At 65.0% G+C, this 17,711-nt stretch overlaps 1 protein-coding gene across 1 annotated transcript; it reads right to left on the reverse strand.

The window, feature by feature from the left end:
* Positions 1-12,315: 12,315 nt before the first annotated feature.
* Positions 12,316-16,883, reverse strand: MON1B (MON1 vesicular trafficking associated B; the record flags this gene model as incomplete). Its single annotated transcript, XM_075489469.1, is given in 8 exon segments — positions 12,316-12,544; positions 13,998-14,047; positions 14,050-14,147; positions 14,261-14,597; positions 14,600-15,001; positions 15,004-15,102; positions 16,581-16,619; positions 16,622-16,883. Coding segments are annotated over 8 exon segments (1,470 nt in total), but the record flags the coding sequence as incomplete, so codon positions are not given.
* Positions 16,884-17,711: the final 828 nt, after the last annotated feature.

Raw genomic sequence — 17,711 nt, forward strand, 5'->3', positions numbered from 1 at the left:
AGCACCCCAGCACCCAAACACCCAGCACCCCAGCACCCAAACACCCCAGCACCCAGCACCCAAACACCCCAGCACCCAACACCCCAGCACCCAGCACCCAAACACCCCAGCACCCAGCACCCAGCACCCAAAGACCCCAGCACCCAAACACCCCAGCACCCAGCACCCCAGCACCCAACACCCAGCACCCAGCACCCAAACACCCCAGCACCCAGCACCCAACACCCAGCACCCAGCACCCAAACACCCCAGCACCCAAACACCCAGCACCCCAGCACCCAAACACCCAGCACCCAACACCCCAGCACCCAGCACCCAAAGACCCCAGCACCCAAACACCCCAGCACCCAAACACCCCAGCACCCAGCACCCCAGCACCCAACACCCAAACACCCAGCACCCAACACCCCAGCACCCAGCACCCAAACACCCCAGCACCCAAACACCCCAGCACCCAGCACCCCAACACCCCAGCACCCAGCACCCAAACACCCCAGCACCCAACACCCCAGCACCCAGCACCCCAGCACCCAAACACCCAGCACCCCAGCACCCAAACACCCCAGCACCCAGCACCCAAACACCCCAGCACCCAACACCCCAGCACCCAGCACCCCAGCACCCAAACACCCAGCAGCCAGCACCCAAACACCCAGCACCCAACACCCCAGCACCCAGCACCCAAACACCCCAGCACCCAAACACCCAGCACCCAGCACCCAACACCCAGCACCCAACACCCCAGCACCCAAACACCCCAGCACCCAGCACCCAAACACCCCAGCACCCAAACACCCAGCACCCAGCACCCAAACACCCAGCAGCCAGCACCCAAACACCCAGCACCCAACACCCCAGCACCCAGCACCCCAACACCCCAGCACCCCAACACCCCAGCACCCAGCATCCAAACACCCCAGCACCCAAACACCCCAGCACCCAGCACCCAAATACCCAGCACCCCAACACCCCAGCACCCAGCACCCAACACCCCAACACCCCAGCACCCCAGCACCCAACACCCCAGCACCCAGCACCCAAACACCCCAGCACCCAAACACCCAGCAGCCAGCACCCCAACACCCAAACACCCAGCACCCAACACCCCAGCACCCAGCACCCAAACACCCCAGCACCCAGCACCCAAAGACCCCAGCACCCAAACACCCCAGCACCCAGCACCCCAGCACCCAACACCCAGCACCCAGCACCCAAACACCCAGCACCCAGCACCCCAACACCCCAGCATCCAAACACCCCAGCACCCAACACCCAGCACCCAGCACCCAAACACCCCAGCACCCAGCACCCAAACACCCCAGCACCCAGCACCCAACACCCAGCACCCAGCACCCAAACACCCCAGCACCCAAACACCCAGCACCCCAGCACCCAAACACCCAGCACCCAACACCCCAGCACCCAGCACCCAAAGACCCCAGCACCCAAACACCCCAGCACCCAAACACCCCAGCACCCAGCACCCCAGCACCCAACACCCAAACACCCAGCACCCAACACCCCAGCACCCAGCACCCAAACACCCCAGCACCCAACACCCCAGCACCCAGCACCCCAGCACCCAAACACCCAGCACCCAGCACCCAACACCCCAGCACCCAGCACCCAAACACCCCAGCACCCAAAAACCCCAGCACCCAGCACCCCAACACCCCAGCACCCAGCACCCAAACACCCCAGCACCCAACACCCCAGCACCCAGCACCCCAGCACCCAAACACCCAGCACCCCAGCACCCAAACACCCCAGCACCCAGCACCCAAACACCCCAGCACCCAACACCCCAGCACCCAGCACCCCAGCACCCAAACACCCAGCAGCCAGCACCCAAACACCCAGCACCCAACACCCCAGCACCCAGCACCCAAACACCCCAGCACCCAAACACCCAGCACCCAGCACCCAACACCCAGCACCCAACACCCCAGCACCCAAACACCCCAGCACCCAGCACCCAAACACCCCAGCACCCAAACACCCAGCACCCAGCACCCAAACACCCAGCAGCCAGCACCCAAACACCCAGCACCCAACACCCCAGCACCCAGCACCCCAACACCCCAGCACCCCAACACCCCAGCACCCAGCATCCAAACACCCCAGCACCCAAACACCCCAGCACCCAGCACCCAAATACCCAGCACCCCAACACCCCAGCACCCAGCACCCAACACCCCAACACCCCAGCACCCCAGCACCCAACACCCCAGCACCCAGCACCCAAACACCCCAGCACCCAAACACCCAGCAGCCAGCACCCCAACACCCAAACACCCAGCACCCAACACCCCAGCACCCAGCACCCAAACACCCCAGCACCCAGCACCCAAAGACCCCAGCACCCAAACACCCCAGCACCCAGCACCCCAGCACCCAACACCCAGCACCCAGCACCCAAACACCCAGCACCCAGCACCCCAACACCCCAGCATCCAAACACCCCAGCACCCAACACCCAGCACCCAGCACCCAAACACCCCAGCACCCAGCACCCAAACACCCCAGCACCCAGCACCCAACACCCAGCACCCAGCACCCAAACACCCCAGCACCCAAACACCCAGCACCCCAGCACCCAAACACCCAGCACCCAACACCCCAGCACCCAGCACCCAAAGACCCCAGCACCCAAACACCCCAGCACCCAAACACCCCAGCACCCAGCACCCCAGCACCCAACACCCAAACACCCAGCACCCAACACCCCAGCACCCAGCACCCAAACACCCCAGCACCCAACACCCCAGCACCCAGCACCCCAGCACCCAAACACCCAGCACCCAGCACCCAACACCCCAGCACCCAGCACCCAAACACCCCAGCACCCAAAAACCCCAGCACCCAGCACCCCAACACCCCAGCACCCAGCACCCAAACACCCCAGCACCCAACACCCCAGCACCCAGCACCCCAGCACCCAAACACCCAGCACCCCAGCACCCAAACACCCCAGCACCCAGCACCCAAACACCCCAGCACCCAACACCCCAGCACCCAGCACCCCAGCACCCAAACACCCAGCAGCCAGCACCCAAACACCCAGCACCCAACACCCCAGCACCCAGCACCCAAACACCCCAGCACCCAAACACCCAGCACCCAGCACCCAACACCCAGCACCCAACACCCCAGCACCCAAACACCCCAGCACCCAGCACCCAAACACCCCAGCACCCAAACACCCAGCACCCAGCACCCAAACACCCAGCAGCCAGCACCCAGCACCCAGCACCCAACACCCCAGCACCCAAACACCCCAGCACCCAGCACCCAAACACCCCAGCACCCAAACACCCAGCACCCAACACCCAGCACCCAGCACCCAAACACCCAGCACCCAGCACCCAACACCCAGCACCCAACACCCCAGCACCCAAACACCCCAGCACCCAGCACCCAAACACCCCAGCACCCAACACCCCAGCACCCAGCACCCAAACACCCAGCAGCCAGCACCCCAACACCCAAACACCCAGCACCCAACACCCCAGCACCCAGCACCCAAACACCCCAGCACCCAGCACCCAGCACCCAAAGACCCCAGCACCCAAACACCCCAGCACCCAGCACCCCAGCACCCAACACCCAGCACCCAGCACCCAAACACCCAGCACCCAGCACCCCAACACCCCAGCATCCAAACACCCCAGCACCCAACACCCAGCACCCAGCACCCAAACACCCCAGCACCCAGCACCCCAGCACCCAGCACCCAAACACCCCAGCACCCAGCACCCAACACCCAGCACCCAGCACCCAAACACCCCAGCACCCAAACACCCAGCACCCCAGCACCCAAACACCCAGCACCCAACACCCCAGCACCCAGCACCCAAAGACCCCAGCACCCAAACACCCCAGCACCCAAACACCCCAGCACCCAGCACCCCAGCACCCAACACCCAAACACCCCAGCACCCAGCATCCAAACACCCCAGCACCCAAACACCCCAGCACCCAGCACCCAAATACCCAGCACCCCAACGCCCCAGCACCCAGCACCCAACACCCCAACACCCCAGCACCCAAACACCCCAGCACCCAGCACCCAAATACCCAGCACCCCAACACCCCAGCACCCAGCACCCAACACCCCAACACCCCAGCACCCAGCACCCAGCACCCAGCACCCCAACACCCCAGCACCCAACACCCCAGCACCCAGCACCCAAACACCCCAGCACCCAAACACCCAGCACCCAGCACCCAACACCCAGCACCCAACACCCCAGCACCCAAACACCCCAGCACCCAGCACCCAAACACCCCAGCACCCAAACACCCAGCACCCAGCACCCAAACACCCAGCAGCCAGCACCCAGCACCCAGCACCCAACACCCCAGCACCCAAACACCCCAGCACCCAGCACCCAAACACCCCAGCACCCAAACACCCAGCACCCAACACCCAGCACCCAGCACCCAAACACCCAGCACCCAGCACCCAACACCCAGCACCCAACACCCCAGCACCCAAACACCCCAGCACCCAGCACCCAAACACCCCAGCACCCAACACCCCAGCACCCAGCACCCAAACACCCAGCAGCCAGCACCCCAACACCCAAACACCCAGCACCCAACACCCCAGCACCCAGCACCCAAACACCCCAGCACCCAGCACCCAGCACCCAAAGACCCCAGCACCCAAACACCCCAGCACCCAGCACCCCAGCACCCAACACCCAGCACCCAGCACCCAAACACCCAGCACCCAGCACCCCAACACCCCAGCATCCAAACACCCCAGCACCCAACACCCAGCACCCAGCACCCAAACACCCCAGCACCCAGCACCCCAGCACCCAGCACCCAAACACCCCAGCACCCAGCACCCAACACCCAGCACCCAGCACCCAAACACCCCAGCACCCAAACACCCAGCACCCCAGCACCCAAACACCCAGCACCCAACACCCCAGCACCCAGCACCCAAAGACCCCAGCACCCAAACACCCCAGCACCCAAACACCCCAGCACCCAGCACCCCAGCACCCAACACCCAAACACCCAGCACCCAACACCCCAGCACCCAGCACCCAAACACCCCAGCACCCAACACCCCAGCACCCAGCACCCCAGCACCCAAACACCCAGCACCCAGCACCCAAACACCCCAGCACCCAGCACCCCAGCACCCAGCACCCAGCACCCCCCCGCAGGGGCGGCCCCCCCAGGGCACCCACGCGCCGGGCCCAGGCCAGGCCGCCTCACCCTGCCTCTGCCGCCAGAGCCGCCCCAGCGCCGCCCGGCGCAGCTCCACTGGGGGACGGGGCCCTCAGCACCCACGCGCCGCGGCCCCTTTGGGTGCCCCCGCCGTCGCCCGAGTCCCCCCACGGGGCCCTGGCTCCACCCGGGGCCAACTGGGTGCCCCCCCAGACCCCTGGGTGCCCCCCCAAACCCCTGGGTCCGCCCCCCCCAAGACCCCTGGGTCCCCTCCTGGGTGTCGGGGTCCCCCCCCAAACCCCTGGGTCCCCCCCCCCAAGACCCCCGGGTCCCCTCCCGAGTGTCGGGGTCCCCCCCCAGACCCCTGGGTGTCCCCCCCCCAAGACCCCAGGGTCCCCTCCTGGGTGTCGGGGTCCCCCCCCAGACCCCTGGGTCCCCTCCCGAGTGTCGGGGTCCCCCCCCAGACCCCTGGGTCCCCCCCCAAGACCCCTGGGTCCCCCCCCCAGACCCCAGGGTCCCCTCCCGGGTGTCGGGGTCCCCCCCCAGACCCCTGGTTCCCCCCCCCAAGACCCCAGGGTCCCTCCCCCAGACCCCCGGGTCCCCTCCCGGGTGTCGGGGTCCCCCCCCAAACCCCAAGGTCCCCTCCTGGGTGTTGGGATCCCCCCCAGACCCCAGGGCCCCCTCCTGGGTGTCGGGGTCCCCCCTCAAACCCGTGGGTGTCCCCCCCCCCAAACCCCCGGGTCCCCTCCTGGGTGTCAGGGTCTCCCCCCAGACCCCTGGGTCCCCCCCCCCAAGACCCCTGGGTCCCCTCCCGAGTGTCGGGGTCCCCCCCCAGACCCCTGGGTCCCCCCCCAAGACCCCTGGGTCCCCTCCCCCAAGACCCCTGGGTCCCCCCCCCAGACCCCCGGGTCCCCTCCCGGGTGTCGGGGTCCCCCCCCCAAACCCCAAGGTCCCCTCCTGGGTGTTGGGATCCCCCCCAGACCCCAGGGCCCCCTCCTGGGTGTCGGGGTCCCCCCTCAAACCCGTGGGTGTCCCCCCCCCCAAACCCCCGGGTCCCCTCCTGGGTGTAATGTCCCCCCCCAGACCCCTGGGTCCCCCCCCCCAAGACCCCTGGGTCCCCTCCTGGGTGTCGGGGTCCCCCCCCAGACCCCTGGGTCCCCCCCCCAGACCCCCGGGTCCCCTCCCGGGTGTTGGGGTCCCCCCCCAGACCCCTGGGTCCCCCCCCCCCAAGACCCCAGGGTCCCTCCCCCAGACCCCCGGGTCCCCTCCCGGGTGTCGGGGTCCCCCCCCCAAACCCCAAGGTCCCCTCCTGGGTGTTGGGATCCCCCCCAGACCCCAGGACCCCCTCCTGGGTGTTGGGGTCCCCCCTCAAACCCGTGGGTGTCCCCCCCCAAACCCCCGGGTCCCCTCCTGGGTGTCAGGGTCCCCCCCCAGACCCCTGGGTGCCCCCCCCAGACCCCTGGGTCCCCCCCCCAAGACCCCTGGGTCCCCTCCCGGGTGTCAGGGTCCCCCCCCAGACCCCTGGGTCCCCCCCCTCAAGACCCCTGGGTCCCCTCCCAAGACCCATGGGTCCCCTCCCGGGTGTCGGGGTCCCCCCCCAGACCCCTGGGTCCCCCCCCCCAAGACCCCTGGGTCCCTCCCCCAGACCCCAGGGTCCCCTCCCGGGTGTTGGGGTCCCCCCCCAGACCCCTGGGTCCCCCCCCCCCAAGACCCCAGGGTCCCTCCCCCAGACCCCCGGGTCCCCTCCCGGGTGTCGGGGTCCCCCCCCAAACCCCAAGGTCCCCTCCTGGGTGTTGGGATCCCCCCCAGACCCCAGGGCCCCCTCCTGGGTGTCGGGGTCCCCCCTCAAACCCGTGGGTCCCCCCCCCCAAACCCCCGGGTCCCCTCCTGGGTGTAATGTCCCCCCCCAGACCCCTGGGTCCCCCCCCCCAAGACCCCTGGGTCCCCTCCTGGGTGTCGGGGTCCCCCCCCAGACCCCTGGGTCCCCCCCCCAGACCCCCGGGTCCCCTCCCGGGTGTTGGGGTCCCCCCCCAAACCCCTGGGTCCCCCCCCCCAAGACCCCAGGGTCCCCTCCCGGGTGTCGGGGTCCCCCCTCAAACCCCAAGGTCCCCTCCTGGGTGTTGGGATCCCCCCCAGACCCCAGGGCCCCCTCCTGGGTGTCGGGGTCCCCCCTCAAACCCGTGGGTCCCCCCCCCCAAACCCCCGGGTCCCCTCCCGGGTGTCATGGTCCCCCCCCAGACCCCTGGGTGCCCCCCCAAACCCCTGGGTCCCCCCCCCAAGACCCCTGGGTCCCCTCCTGGGTGTCGCGGTCCCCCCCCCCAAGACCCCTGGGTCCCCTCCCGGGTGTCGGGGTCCCCTCCCCGCACGCCGGGGTCCCCCGGGGTGCCTCACGCTGCTCCAGGTGCCGGCGCAGCCCCTCGCTGTGTCCCCGCGCCTCGGCCAGCTCCCGCGCCACGGCCTGCCGCGCTGCGGGGACGGAGGGACGCCGTGGGGACGGACGGACGGACGGAGGGGACAACGGGGGACAGGAGGACATGGCGGGGTGGGGGGGGGGGGGCTCACCTCGGTGCAGGCCGCGGATCCGCCCCAGCAGCCCCTCCAGGCGCGGGGCCATCGCGGGGGGACAGGGGACACCTGGGGACGGACGGACGAGGGGACGCGACGACACGGTGACACCCGCGTCCCTCGGGGACACGCGGGGACAACGCGGGGCCCGGGAGGGGACGGGGTCGCCGCAGCCCCTCACCCTGCGGGTCACCGTCCATCGCCGCGGCCTGAGGGGACACGGGGGACGATGGCCACGGGTGACGATGGCCACGGGGGACGATGGCGGCCGGCGGCCACGTGCTGGCCCCTGGTCCCCTGGCCTGTCCCCTCGTCACCCCCCCTCTGTCCCCTCCTCTCCCTCCATCTTCTGTCCCTGTGTCCTCCATTTTCTGTCCCCTCTTCCCTCTGTTCTGTCCCTTTCCCCCTACGTTTTCTGTCCCCTCTCCTCCGTTTTCTGTCCTCTTTTCCCTCCCTTTTTTGTCATACTTTCCTTCCATTTTCTGTCACGTTTTCCCTCCCTTTTGCCCCGTCTTCCATGTCTTTTCTGTCACTTCTTCCCGCCGTCTTCTGTCATGCCTTCCCTCCATGTTCTGTCCCCTCTTCCCCCCTTTTCCATCCCATTTTCCCTCCATTTCTTGTCCCCTCATCCCTCCATTTTCTGTCACCTCATCCCTCCATTTTCTGTCACCTTCCCCCTCTTTTCCATCACATTTTCCCTCCATTTTCTGTCACCTCTTCTCCCTCTTTTCTCTCCCCTCTTCCCTCTTCCCTGTCACATTTTCCTTCCATAGTCTCTCCCCTCTTCCACATCTTTTCTGTCCCTTTTCCCGCCATTTTCTATCACGTTTCCTCAGTTTTCTGTCCCCTCTTCCTTCTTTTCTGTCATATTTCCCCTCCATTTTGCCCCCTCTTCAGTGCCTTTTCTGTCACTTCTACCCGCCATTTTCTGTCATGCCTTCCCTCCATGTTCTGTCCCCTCATCCCTCCATTTCTTGTCCTGTTTTCCCTCCATTTTCTGTCCCCTCATCTCTCCATTTTCTGTCACCTTCCCCCTCTTTTCCATCACATTTTCCCTCCATTTTCTGTCACCTCTTCTCCCTCTTTTCTCTCCCCTCTTCCCTCTTCCCTGTCACATTTTCCTTCCATATTCTGTCCCCTCTTCCACGTCTTTTCTGTCCCTTTTCCCGCCATTTTCTGTCACATTTCCTCAGTTTTCTGTCCCCTCTTCCTTCTTTTCTGTCATATTTCCCCTCCATTTTGCCCCCTCTTCAGTGCCTTTTCTGTCACTTCTTCCCACCATTTTCTGTCCCCTCTTCCCCCCTTTTCCACCCCATTTTCCCTCAGTTTTCTGTCCCCTCATCCCTCCATTTTCTGTCACCTTCCCCCTCTTTTCCATCACATTTTCCCTCCATTTTCTGTCCCCTCTTCCACATCTTTTCTGTCCCTTTTCCCGCCATTTTCCCTCAGTTTTCTGTCCCCTCTTCCTTCTTTTCTGTCATATTTCCCCTCCATTTTGCCCCCTCTTCAGTGCCTTTTCTGTCCCTTTTCCCGCCATTTTCTGTCACGGTTCCTCAGTTTTCTGTCCCCTCTTCCCCCCTTTTCCATCCCATTTTCCCTCCATTTCTTGTCCCCTCATCCCTCCATTTCTTGTCACCTCATCCCTCCATTTCTTGTCCTGTTTTCCCTCCATTTTCTGTCCCCTCATCCCTCCATTTTCTGTCACTTCCCCCTCTTTTCCATCACATTTTCCCTCCATTTTCTGTCACCTCTTCTCCCTCTTTTCTCTCCCCTCTTCCCTCTTCCCTGTCACATTTTCCTTCCATAGTCTCTCCCCTCTTCCACGTCTTTTCTGTCCCTTTTCCCGCCATTTTCTGTCACGTTTCCTCAGTTTTCTGTCCTCTCTTCCCCCCTTTTCCATCCCATTTTCCCTCCATTTCTTGTCCCCTCATCCCTCCATTTTCTGTCACCTTCCCCCTCTTTTCCATCACATTTTCCCTCCATTTTCTGTCACCTCTTCTCCCTCTTTTCTCTCCCCTCTTCCCTCTTCCCTGTCACATTTTCCTTCCATATTCTCTCCCCTCTTCCACGTCTTTTCTGTCCCTTTTCCCGCCATTTTCTGTCACGTTTCCTCAGTTTTCTGTCCTCTCTTCCCCCCTTTTCCATCCCATTTTCCCTCCATTTCTTGTCCCCTCATCCCTCCATTTCTTGTCCTGTTTTCCCTCCATTTTCTGTTCCCTCATCTCTCCATTTTCTGTCACCTCTTCTCCCTCTTTTCTCTCTCCTCTTCACTCTTTCCTGTCACATTTTCCCTCCATATTCTCTCCCCTCTTCCACGTCTTTTGTCCCTTTTCCCGCCATTTTCTGTCACGTTTCCTCAGTTTTCTGTCCCCTCTTCCCTCTTTTCTGTCATATTTTTCCTCCGTTTTCTGTCCCCTTTTCTGTGTCTTTTCTGTCACATTTTCCCTCCATTTCTTGTCCCGTCTTCTCTCCATTTTCTGTCACCTTCCCCCTCTTTTCCGTCACATTTTCCCTCCATTTTCTGTCCCCTCATCCCTCCCTTTTGTCACCTCTTCCCCTTTTTTTATGTCCCCTTTTCCCTCCACTGTCCGTTCTTCCCTCTCTTTTCTGCCACATTTTCCCTCCATTTTCTGTCCCCTCTTCCACATCTTTTCTGTCACTTCCTCCCGCCATCTTCTGTCCCTTTTCCCGCCATTTTCTGTCACGTTTCCTCAGTTTTCTGTCCCCTCTTCCCACCATTTTCTGTGCCCTCTTCCCTCTCTTTTTTGTCCCCTTCCCCCTCCATCTTCTCTCCCCTCTCCCCTCTTCTCTGTCACATTTTCCCTCCATTTTGTCCCCTCTTCCTTTTCTGTCACTTCTTCCCTCCATTTTCTGTCACGTCCTTCCTCCATTTTCTGTTCCCCCTTCCCATTTTCTGTCACTTCTTCCCCCCATTTTCTGTCACCTCTTCCCCCTCCATTTTCTGTCACCTTCTTCCCCCCTTTCCTGTCCCCTCTTCCCTCCCTTTTCTGTCGTGTTTCCTCAGTTTTCTGTCACCTCTTCCCACCATTTTCTCTCCCCTCTCTTTTCTGTCCCTTTTCCCCTCCATTTTCTGTCCCCTCTTCCCCCCTTTTCTGTCACATTTTCCCTCCATTTCTTGTCCTGTCATCCCTCCGGTCACCTCTTCCCTCTCTTTCCTGTCCTCCTCCCCCTCCATTTTCTGCCACCTTCCTCCCCTTTTCTGACACATTTTCCCTCCATTTTCTGTCACCTCTTCCCTGTCACCTCTTCCCGCCATTTTGTCACCTCTTCCTCATTTGTGTGTCCTCTTTTCCCTCCGCCGTCCCCTCTTCCCTCTCTTTTCTGACACATTCTCCCTCCATTTTCTGTCACCTCTTCCCTGTCTTTCCTGTCACACCTTCCCGCCGTTTTCTGTCACCCCTTTCCCCTCTTTTCTCTCAGTCTTCCCACCTTTTATGTCCGCTTTTCCCCCCATTTTCTGTCCCCTCTTCCCGCTCTTTTCTGTCACATCTTTCCTCCATTTTCTGCCCTTGTTTCTGTCCCCTCTTCCACCTTTTCTGTCCCTTCTTCTATTTTCTGTCACGTCTTCCCGCCATTTTATCACCTCTTCCTGCTCCATTTTCTGTCCCCTCTTCCCCCTCTTTTCTGTCCCCTCTTCCCTCCATTTTGGTCACCTCTTCCACCCCTTTTCCTTCCCCTCTTCTCCCTCCATTTTCTGTCCCTTCTTCCCTCTATTTTCTGTCATGTCCTCCCACCATTTTGTCCCCTCTTCCCCCTCTTTTCTGTCACATTCCCTCCATTTTCTGTCCCCTCTTCCCCCTCTTTTCTGTCACATTCTGTCCGTTTTCTGTCTCCTCTTCCCTCTTTTCTGCCACATTCCATTTTCTGTCCCCTTCCGTCCATTTTGTCCCCTTCCCTTTCTTTTCTGTCACATTCCATTTTCTGTCCCCTGTTCCCCCCCTTTTCTATCCCCTTCCCTCCATTTTGTGTTCCCCCTTCCCCCTCTTTTCTGTCACATTTCCTCCATTTTGTCCCCTCTTCCCCCTCTTTTCTATCCCCTTCTCTCCATTTTCTCTCCCCTCTTCCCCTCCTTTTCTGTCCCCTTCCCTCCATTTTCTGTCCTCCCTTCCCCCTTTTTTGTCACATTCCCTCCATTTTCTGTCCCCTTCCCTCCATTTTCTGTCCCCTTCCCTCCATTTTGTCCCCTCTTCCCCCTTTTCTGTCCCCTTCCCTCCATTTTCTGTCCTCTCTTCCCCCTTTTTTGTCACATTCCCTCCATTTTCTGTCCCCTCTTCCCCCTTTTTTGTCACATCCCCTCCATTTTCTGTCCCCTCTTCCCCCTTTTCTATCCCCTTCCCTCCATTTTCTCACCTCTCCCTGCCTCCCCTCTCCACCCACCGCGCCCTCACCCCCCCGTGTGACCTCACCCCTCGTGACATCACCACCGCGTGACATCACCACCGCGTGACGTCACCTGCCACCCCCCCCCCCCCCCAGCTCCCCATACCCCATCGTCGTCCCCCCCGCCCCGTCTCCCCCTTCCCGCCCCGACACAGGGGACTCTTTTCTCCGGCGGCGTTTTATTCCCCACCCCGGGGCCGAGGGGGGCTCAGCCCTCGGCCTCGGCCCCCTCGGGGCGGGCGGGGGCGGCGCAATATGGCGGCGGGTAGCGGATGAAGAGCCAGTCCTCCTCCTTCTTCAGCCAGCGCAGCAGCTTGGTGAGGACGCCGATGGCCCCCGCCTTCGTCACCAGCGGGCTGAAGCAGCCGTACAGCTCGAACTTGCTCGTCACCTGCGCCCGGGGAGGGAACCAGCCCCCCCGTTAACTCTGGCCCCTACCGATGGCACTGCCAGTGAGCGTCCCCTGTTAACTCTGGCCCCTACCGATGGCGCTGCCAGTGAGCGTCCCCCGTTAACTCTGGCCCCTATAGACGGCGCTGCCAGTGAGCATCCCCTGTTAACTCTGGCCCCTATTGACGGCGCTGCCAGTGAGCGTCCCCCGTTAACTCTGGCCCCTACTGATGGCGCTGCCAGTGAGCGTCCCCCGTTAACTCTGGCCCCTACTGATGGTGCTGCCAGTGAGCGTCCCCCGTTAACTCTGGCCCCTACTGATGGTGCTGCCAGTGAGCATCCCCCGTTAACTCTGAGACCTACCAACAGCGTCGCCAGTGAGCGTCCCCCATTAACTCTGGCCCCTACTGACGGCACTGGCAGTGAGCACCCCCAATAACTAATGGCGCTGCCACCAAGCACCCCTGTTAACTCTGGCACTTACTGATGGCACCACTAGTGAGTGCCCCCATTAACTCTGGGACCTACTGACAGCAGCACCAGCAAGCACCCCCATTAACTCTGGAACCTACTGACGGCATCGCCAGCAGGCACCTCCCGTTAACTCTGGAACCTACTGACGGCATCGCCAGCAGGCACCTCCCGTTAACTCTGGAACCTACTGACGGCATCACCAGCAGGCACCTCCCGTTAACTCTGGAACCTACTGACGGCATCGCCAGCAGGCACCTCCCGTTAACTCTGGAACCTACTGACGGCATCGCCAGCAGGCACCTCCCGTTAACTCTGGAACCTGCTGACGGCATCTCCACCAGGCACCTCCCGTTAACTCTGGAACCTACTGACGGCATCGCCAGCAGGAACCTCCCATTAACTCTGGAACCTACTGACGGCATCGCCAGCAGACAACTCCCGTTAACTCTGGAACCTACTGACGGCATCGCCAGCAGGCACCTCCCGTTAACTCTGGAACCTACTGACGGCATCGCCAGCAGGCACCTCCCGTTAACTCTGGAACCTGCTGACGGCATCTCCACCAGGCACCTCCCGTTAACTCTGGAACCTACTGACGGCATCGCCAGCAGGCACCTCCCGTTAACTCTGGAACCTACTGACGGCATCGCCAGCAGGCACCTCCCGTTAACTCTGGAACCTGCTGACGGCGCCGCCAGCAGGCACCTCCCATTAACTCTGGAACCTACTGACGGCGCCGCCAGCAGGCACCTCCCATTAACTCTGGAACCTACTGACGGCGCCGCCAGCAGGCACCTCCCGTTAACTCTGGAACCTACTGATAGCATCACCAGCAGGCACTTCCCATTAACTCTGGAACCTACTGACGGCATCGCCAGCAGGCACCTCCATTAACTCTGGAACCTACTGACGGCATCGCCAGCAGGCACCTCCCGTTAACTCTGGAACCTACTGCCGGCTTCCCCGCCCCGCTCCCCGACTCACCCAGGCAGGAGCGTCTCCTTCTCAGCCACGTGGTAGAGCAGGCGCAGGGGCGGTGGGGGCTGTGCACGCGGCTGTGCAGGTAGTGGTACAGGTCGAAGAGCCGGTGCTGCTCCTCCTCGCTGGCGTACGGCTCCTCCAGCTCGGGGCTGAACCCGGGGCGGGGCAGACGCCGGCGTCAGGCGCGCGACGGCCGACGCCCACCCCCTCCCCTTCAAATTTTGGGGGTCCCCGCCCCGCCCCGCCCCACCCCGCCCCGCACCTCGTAAACTGCGGCAGCTGCTGCATCTCCTCCGGCCCCTCCAAGGGCTTGTAGAGAAAATGGCGGAGCTCGGGGGCGCCGGGACGGGCGGGGCCGTACCCCGCCCCGCCCCGCACCGCCGCCCCCAGCTCCCCCAACCACCCCTGCGCCCGCAGCGTCTCCTCCAAGCGCCGCCGGCACCCCGCCGCCGCGTAGAACCCCTCGCGCTCCGTCGACAGCAGGATGAGCGTCACCCCGCCGCCGCCGCCGCCGCCGCCGTCGCCGCCGCCTTCCTCCTCTTCCTCGCCCAGCGCCGCCGCGTAGGCGTAGAAGTAACCGTCGGGGTTGAAGCGCGGTAGCAGACGGGGGTCCACACCTCGCCCGCCCCCGCCCCGCTCCCCAAAAGATTGAGGAGGAGGTGAAGGTCGCTGGCGCACAACCGGCCGCCTTCCGCCAAAGCCCGCTGCCGCGCCGCCGTCACCAACCGCCCGCCGGCCGCCAAGAGAGCCAAAGCGGGCGCGGGGGACGGCGGCGGCGGCGGCACGCCGGAGAGCGGCGAAACGGCTCGTCGGAGGGGAGCGGGTAAGGGCAGGCAACGAGCGGCGCCCAACAGCAACCGCCCGTCGGCCGCCGCGCCGGCTAAGAGACGGTCGAGGACGGCTTCGGCTCCGGCGAGGAGACGCCGCAGGTCGTAACCGCGACGGCGGGCGAAGACGCGGGCGATGCCGCCGCGGGTGAGGAGGCTGAGGATCTGCTCGTGACGAAGGCCAGCTCCCGGCGCAGCTGGGCCGCCGACTGCCGCGTGCGGGACACCGACACCAGCAGCAAGGGGCCCCGCTGCTCGAACACCAGCGTCCGGTCCTCTGCCGGGGAGAGGGCGGGGGGGGGGGATTGGGGGGGCCGCTGTACCGGGGGGGGGGTTGGGGGGGGGGGGTGTTTTGGGGGGGCTGCTTGTACCTGGGGGGAGGGTTGGGGGGGGTGTTTTGGGGGTGCAGCTGTACCTGGGGGGGTTTTGGGGGGGGTGGCTGTACCTGGGGGGGGTGTTTTGGGGGGGCTGCTGTACCTGGGGGGGGGTGTTTTGGGGGGGTGGCTGTACCTGGGGGGGGGTGTTTTGGGGGGGGGTGTGTTTTGGGGGTGCAGCTGTAGCTGGGGGGGGGTTGGGGGGCCGCTGTACCGGGGGGGGGGTTAGGGGGGGGGATGTTTTGGGGGGGGCTGCTGTACCTGGGGGGGAGATTTGGGGGGGGGGTGTTTTGGGGGTGCAGCTGTACCTGGGGGGTTTTGGGGGGGTGGCTGTACCTGGGGAGGGTGTTTTGGGGGGGGGGGTGTTTTGGGGGGGGCAGCTGTACCTGGGGGGGGTGTTTTGGAGGGGGTGGCTGTACCTGGGGGGGGGGGGGGTTTGGGGTGCAGCTGTACCTGGGGGGGTTGGGGGGGGCTGCTGTACCTGGGGGGGTGTTTTGGGAGGGGTGCCTGTACCTGGGGGGGGGGTTTGGGGGGGGGTTTGGGGGGGGCTGCTGTACCGGGGGGGGGGGGGTTTGGGGGGGGGTGTTTTGGGGGGCTGCTGTACCTGGGGGGGGGGTGTTTTGGGGGGGGTGTTTTGGGGGAGCAGCTGTACCTGGGGGGGTTTTGGGGGGGCTGCTGTACCTGGGGGGGGGTGTTTTGGGGGGGTGTTTTGGGGGTGCAGCTGTACCTGGGGGGGTTTTGGGGGGGTGGCTGTACCTGGAGGGGGTGTTTTGGGGGGGGGTGTTTTGGGGGGGCAGCTGTACCTGGGGGGGGGTTTGGGGGTGCAGCTGTACCTGGGGGGGTGTTTTGGGGGGGGGGTGTTTTGGGGGTGCAGCTGTACCGGGGGGGGGGTTGGGGGGGGGGGTGTTTTGGGGGGGGTGGCTGTACCTGGGGGGGGGGGGTTGGGGGGGGTGTTTGGGGGGGGTGGCTGTACCTGGGGGGGGTGTTTTGGGGGGGGTGGTTGGTTTGGGGGGGCAGCTGTACCTGGGGGGGGTCTTTGGGGGGGGGGGTGTTTTGGGGGGGTTGCTGTACCTGGGGGGGGGTGTTCTGGGGGCGCCGGCTGTTTTGGGGTGCAGCTGTACCTGGGGGGGGGCGTTTTGGGGGGGTGGCTGTACCTGGGGGGGGGGGTGTTTGGGGGTGCCGCTATTTTGGGGGCTCAGCTGTAGCTGAGGGGGGGCTGTTTTGGGGGGGCGGTTCTTTTAGGAGGGGGGGGACACCCGTTTCGGGGCGACAGGAGCCACCGGGGCGCCCGTGCCCGGGGCCGCGCGAGGGTCCCCAGGAATCGGGGGGGGGGGGGGGGTGCCCCCCCCCCCCCCCTCCCCCCCGTCACCCCCTCCCCTACCGGAGCAGATGGCGCGGATGGCGTTGCCGCCGCTCTGATGAAGGAGACGAGGGCCATCATCACGCCCATGGTGGCCGCCAGCGCCTCCTCGTTGCCGTGCCGGGAGTAGATGGGCTTCCCCGCCTCGCTCAGCACGAAGACGTGCTTCCGCCGGCACCGCCACCCCGCCGCCGTCACGTCCTCCTCCCCGCCGCGACGGCAACCCGGGGACGCCGTCGCCGCCCGCCGTCGCCGCCGCCGCCGTCGCCTCCTCCTCCTCCTCCTCCTCCTCCTCCTCCTCGCCGGCGGGACGTCCCGAGGACGCCGGGGCCGCCGGCGTCGCCTCGTCCGCGGGGCGAGGGCCGTCGGCTTCCGCCTCGTCTGTGACGGGTAGGGGGTGACGGGGGTGGGGCCCGGGGACCCCGGCGGTGGGGCGGTGGGGACCCCCGGGGACCCCGGCACCCGAATCCTCACCTGGGGGCTCGGGGGTCCCTCGGCGCGGGGGGGAGCCGGGGCGCCGCCGCCGCCGCCATGGCCGCCTGCGGAGGGTCCTTCAGGCCACGCCCAAACACCCCTCGGGGGAGCGGGGTAGCTCCAGGCACGCCCCACATCGCTGAGGCCACGCCCATTCCCCCATGACCACGCCCCCCCCTCAGCCCCACCGCCAGGCCACAGCCTCTGGTGGGGTCACCGCTAGGCCACGCCCTGGGGTCTCCGGCCACGCCTTCTGTCACTAAACCACGCCTCCCACCCCAGGACCACGCCCCCGGGGAATTCCCGCCTCAGCCCCCCCCACCGCACCCCTAGAGGGTTCCCGCCAAGCCACGCCCCTGGCCGCATAGCCACGCCTCCAGGGAACCCCACCCTGGCCCGTAGCCCCGCCCCCGGCTCCCCGGCCACGCCCCCGACCGCGAAGCCCCGCCTCTAGCCGGCGCTAAGCCACGCCCTCTAGACCGCCCCCACTTAGCCGCGCCCCCGGGAGATCTCCCAGAGCCCCGCCCCCCGTGTCCCTGTAGCCACGCCCCCGACCGCGAAGCCACGCCTCTACCCGGCGCCAAGCCACGCCCTCTAGACCCGCCCACTTAGCCGCGCCCCCGGGAGATCTCCCAGAGCCCCGCCCCCGTGTCCCTGTAGCCACGCCCCCGACCGCGA

This window comes from Mycteria americana, unplaced genomic scaffold (genome assembly GCF_035582795.1).
Source record: "Mycteria americana isolate JAX WOST 10 ecotype Jacksonville Zoo and Gardens unplaced genomic scaffold, USCA_MyAme_1.0 Scaffold_153, whole genome shotgun sequence".
In the NCBI taxonomy this organism is placed as follows: domain Eukaryota; kingdom Metazoa; phylum Chordata; class Aves; order Ciconiiformes; family Ciconiidae; genus Mycteria; species Mycteria americana.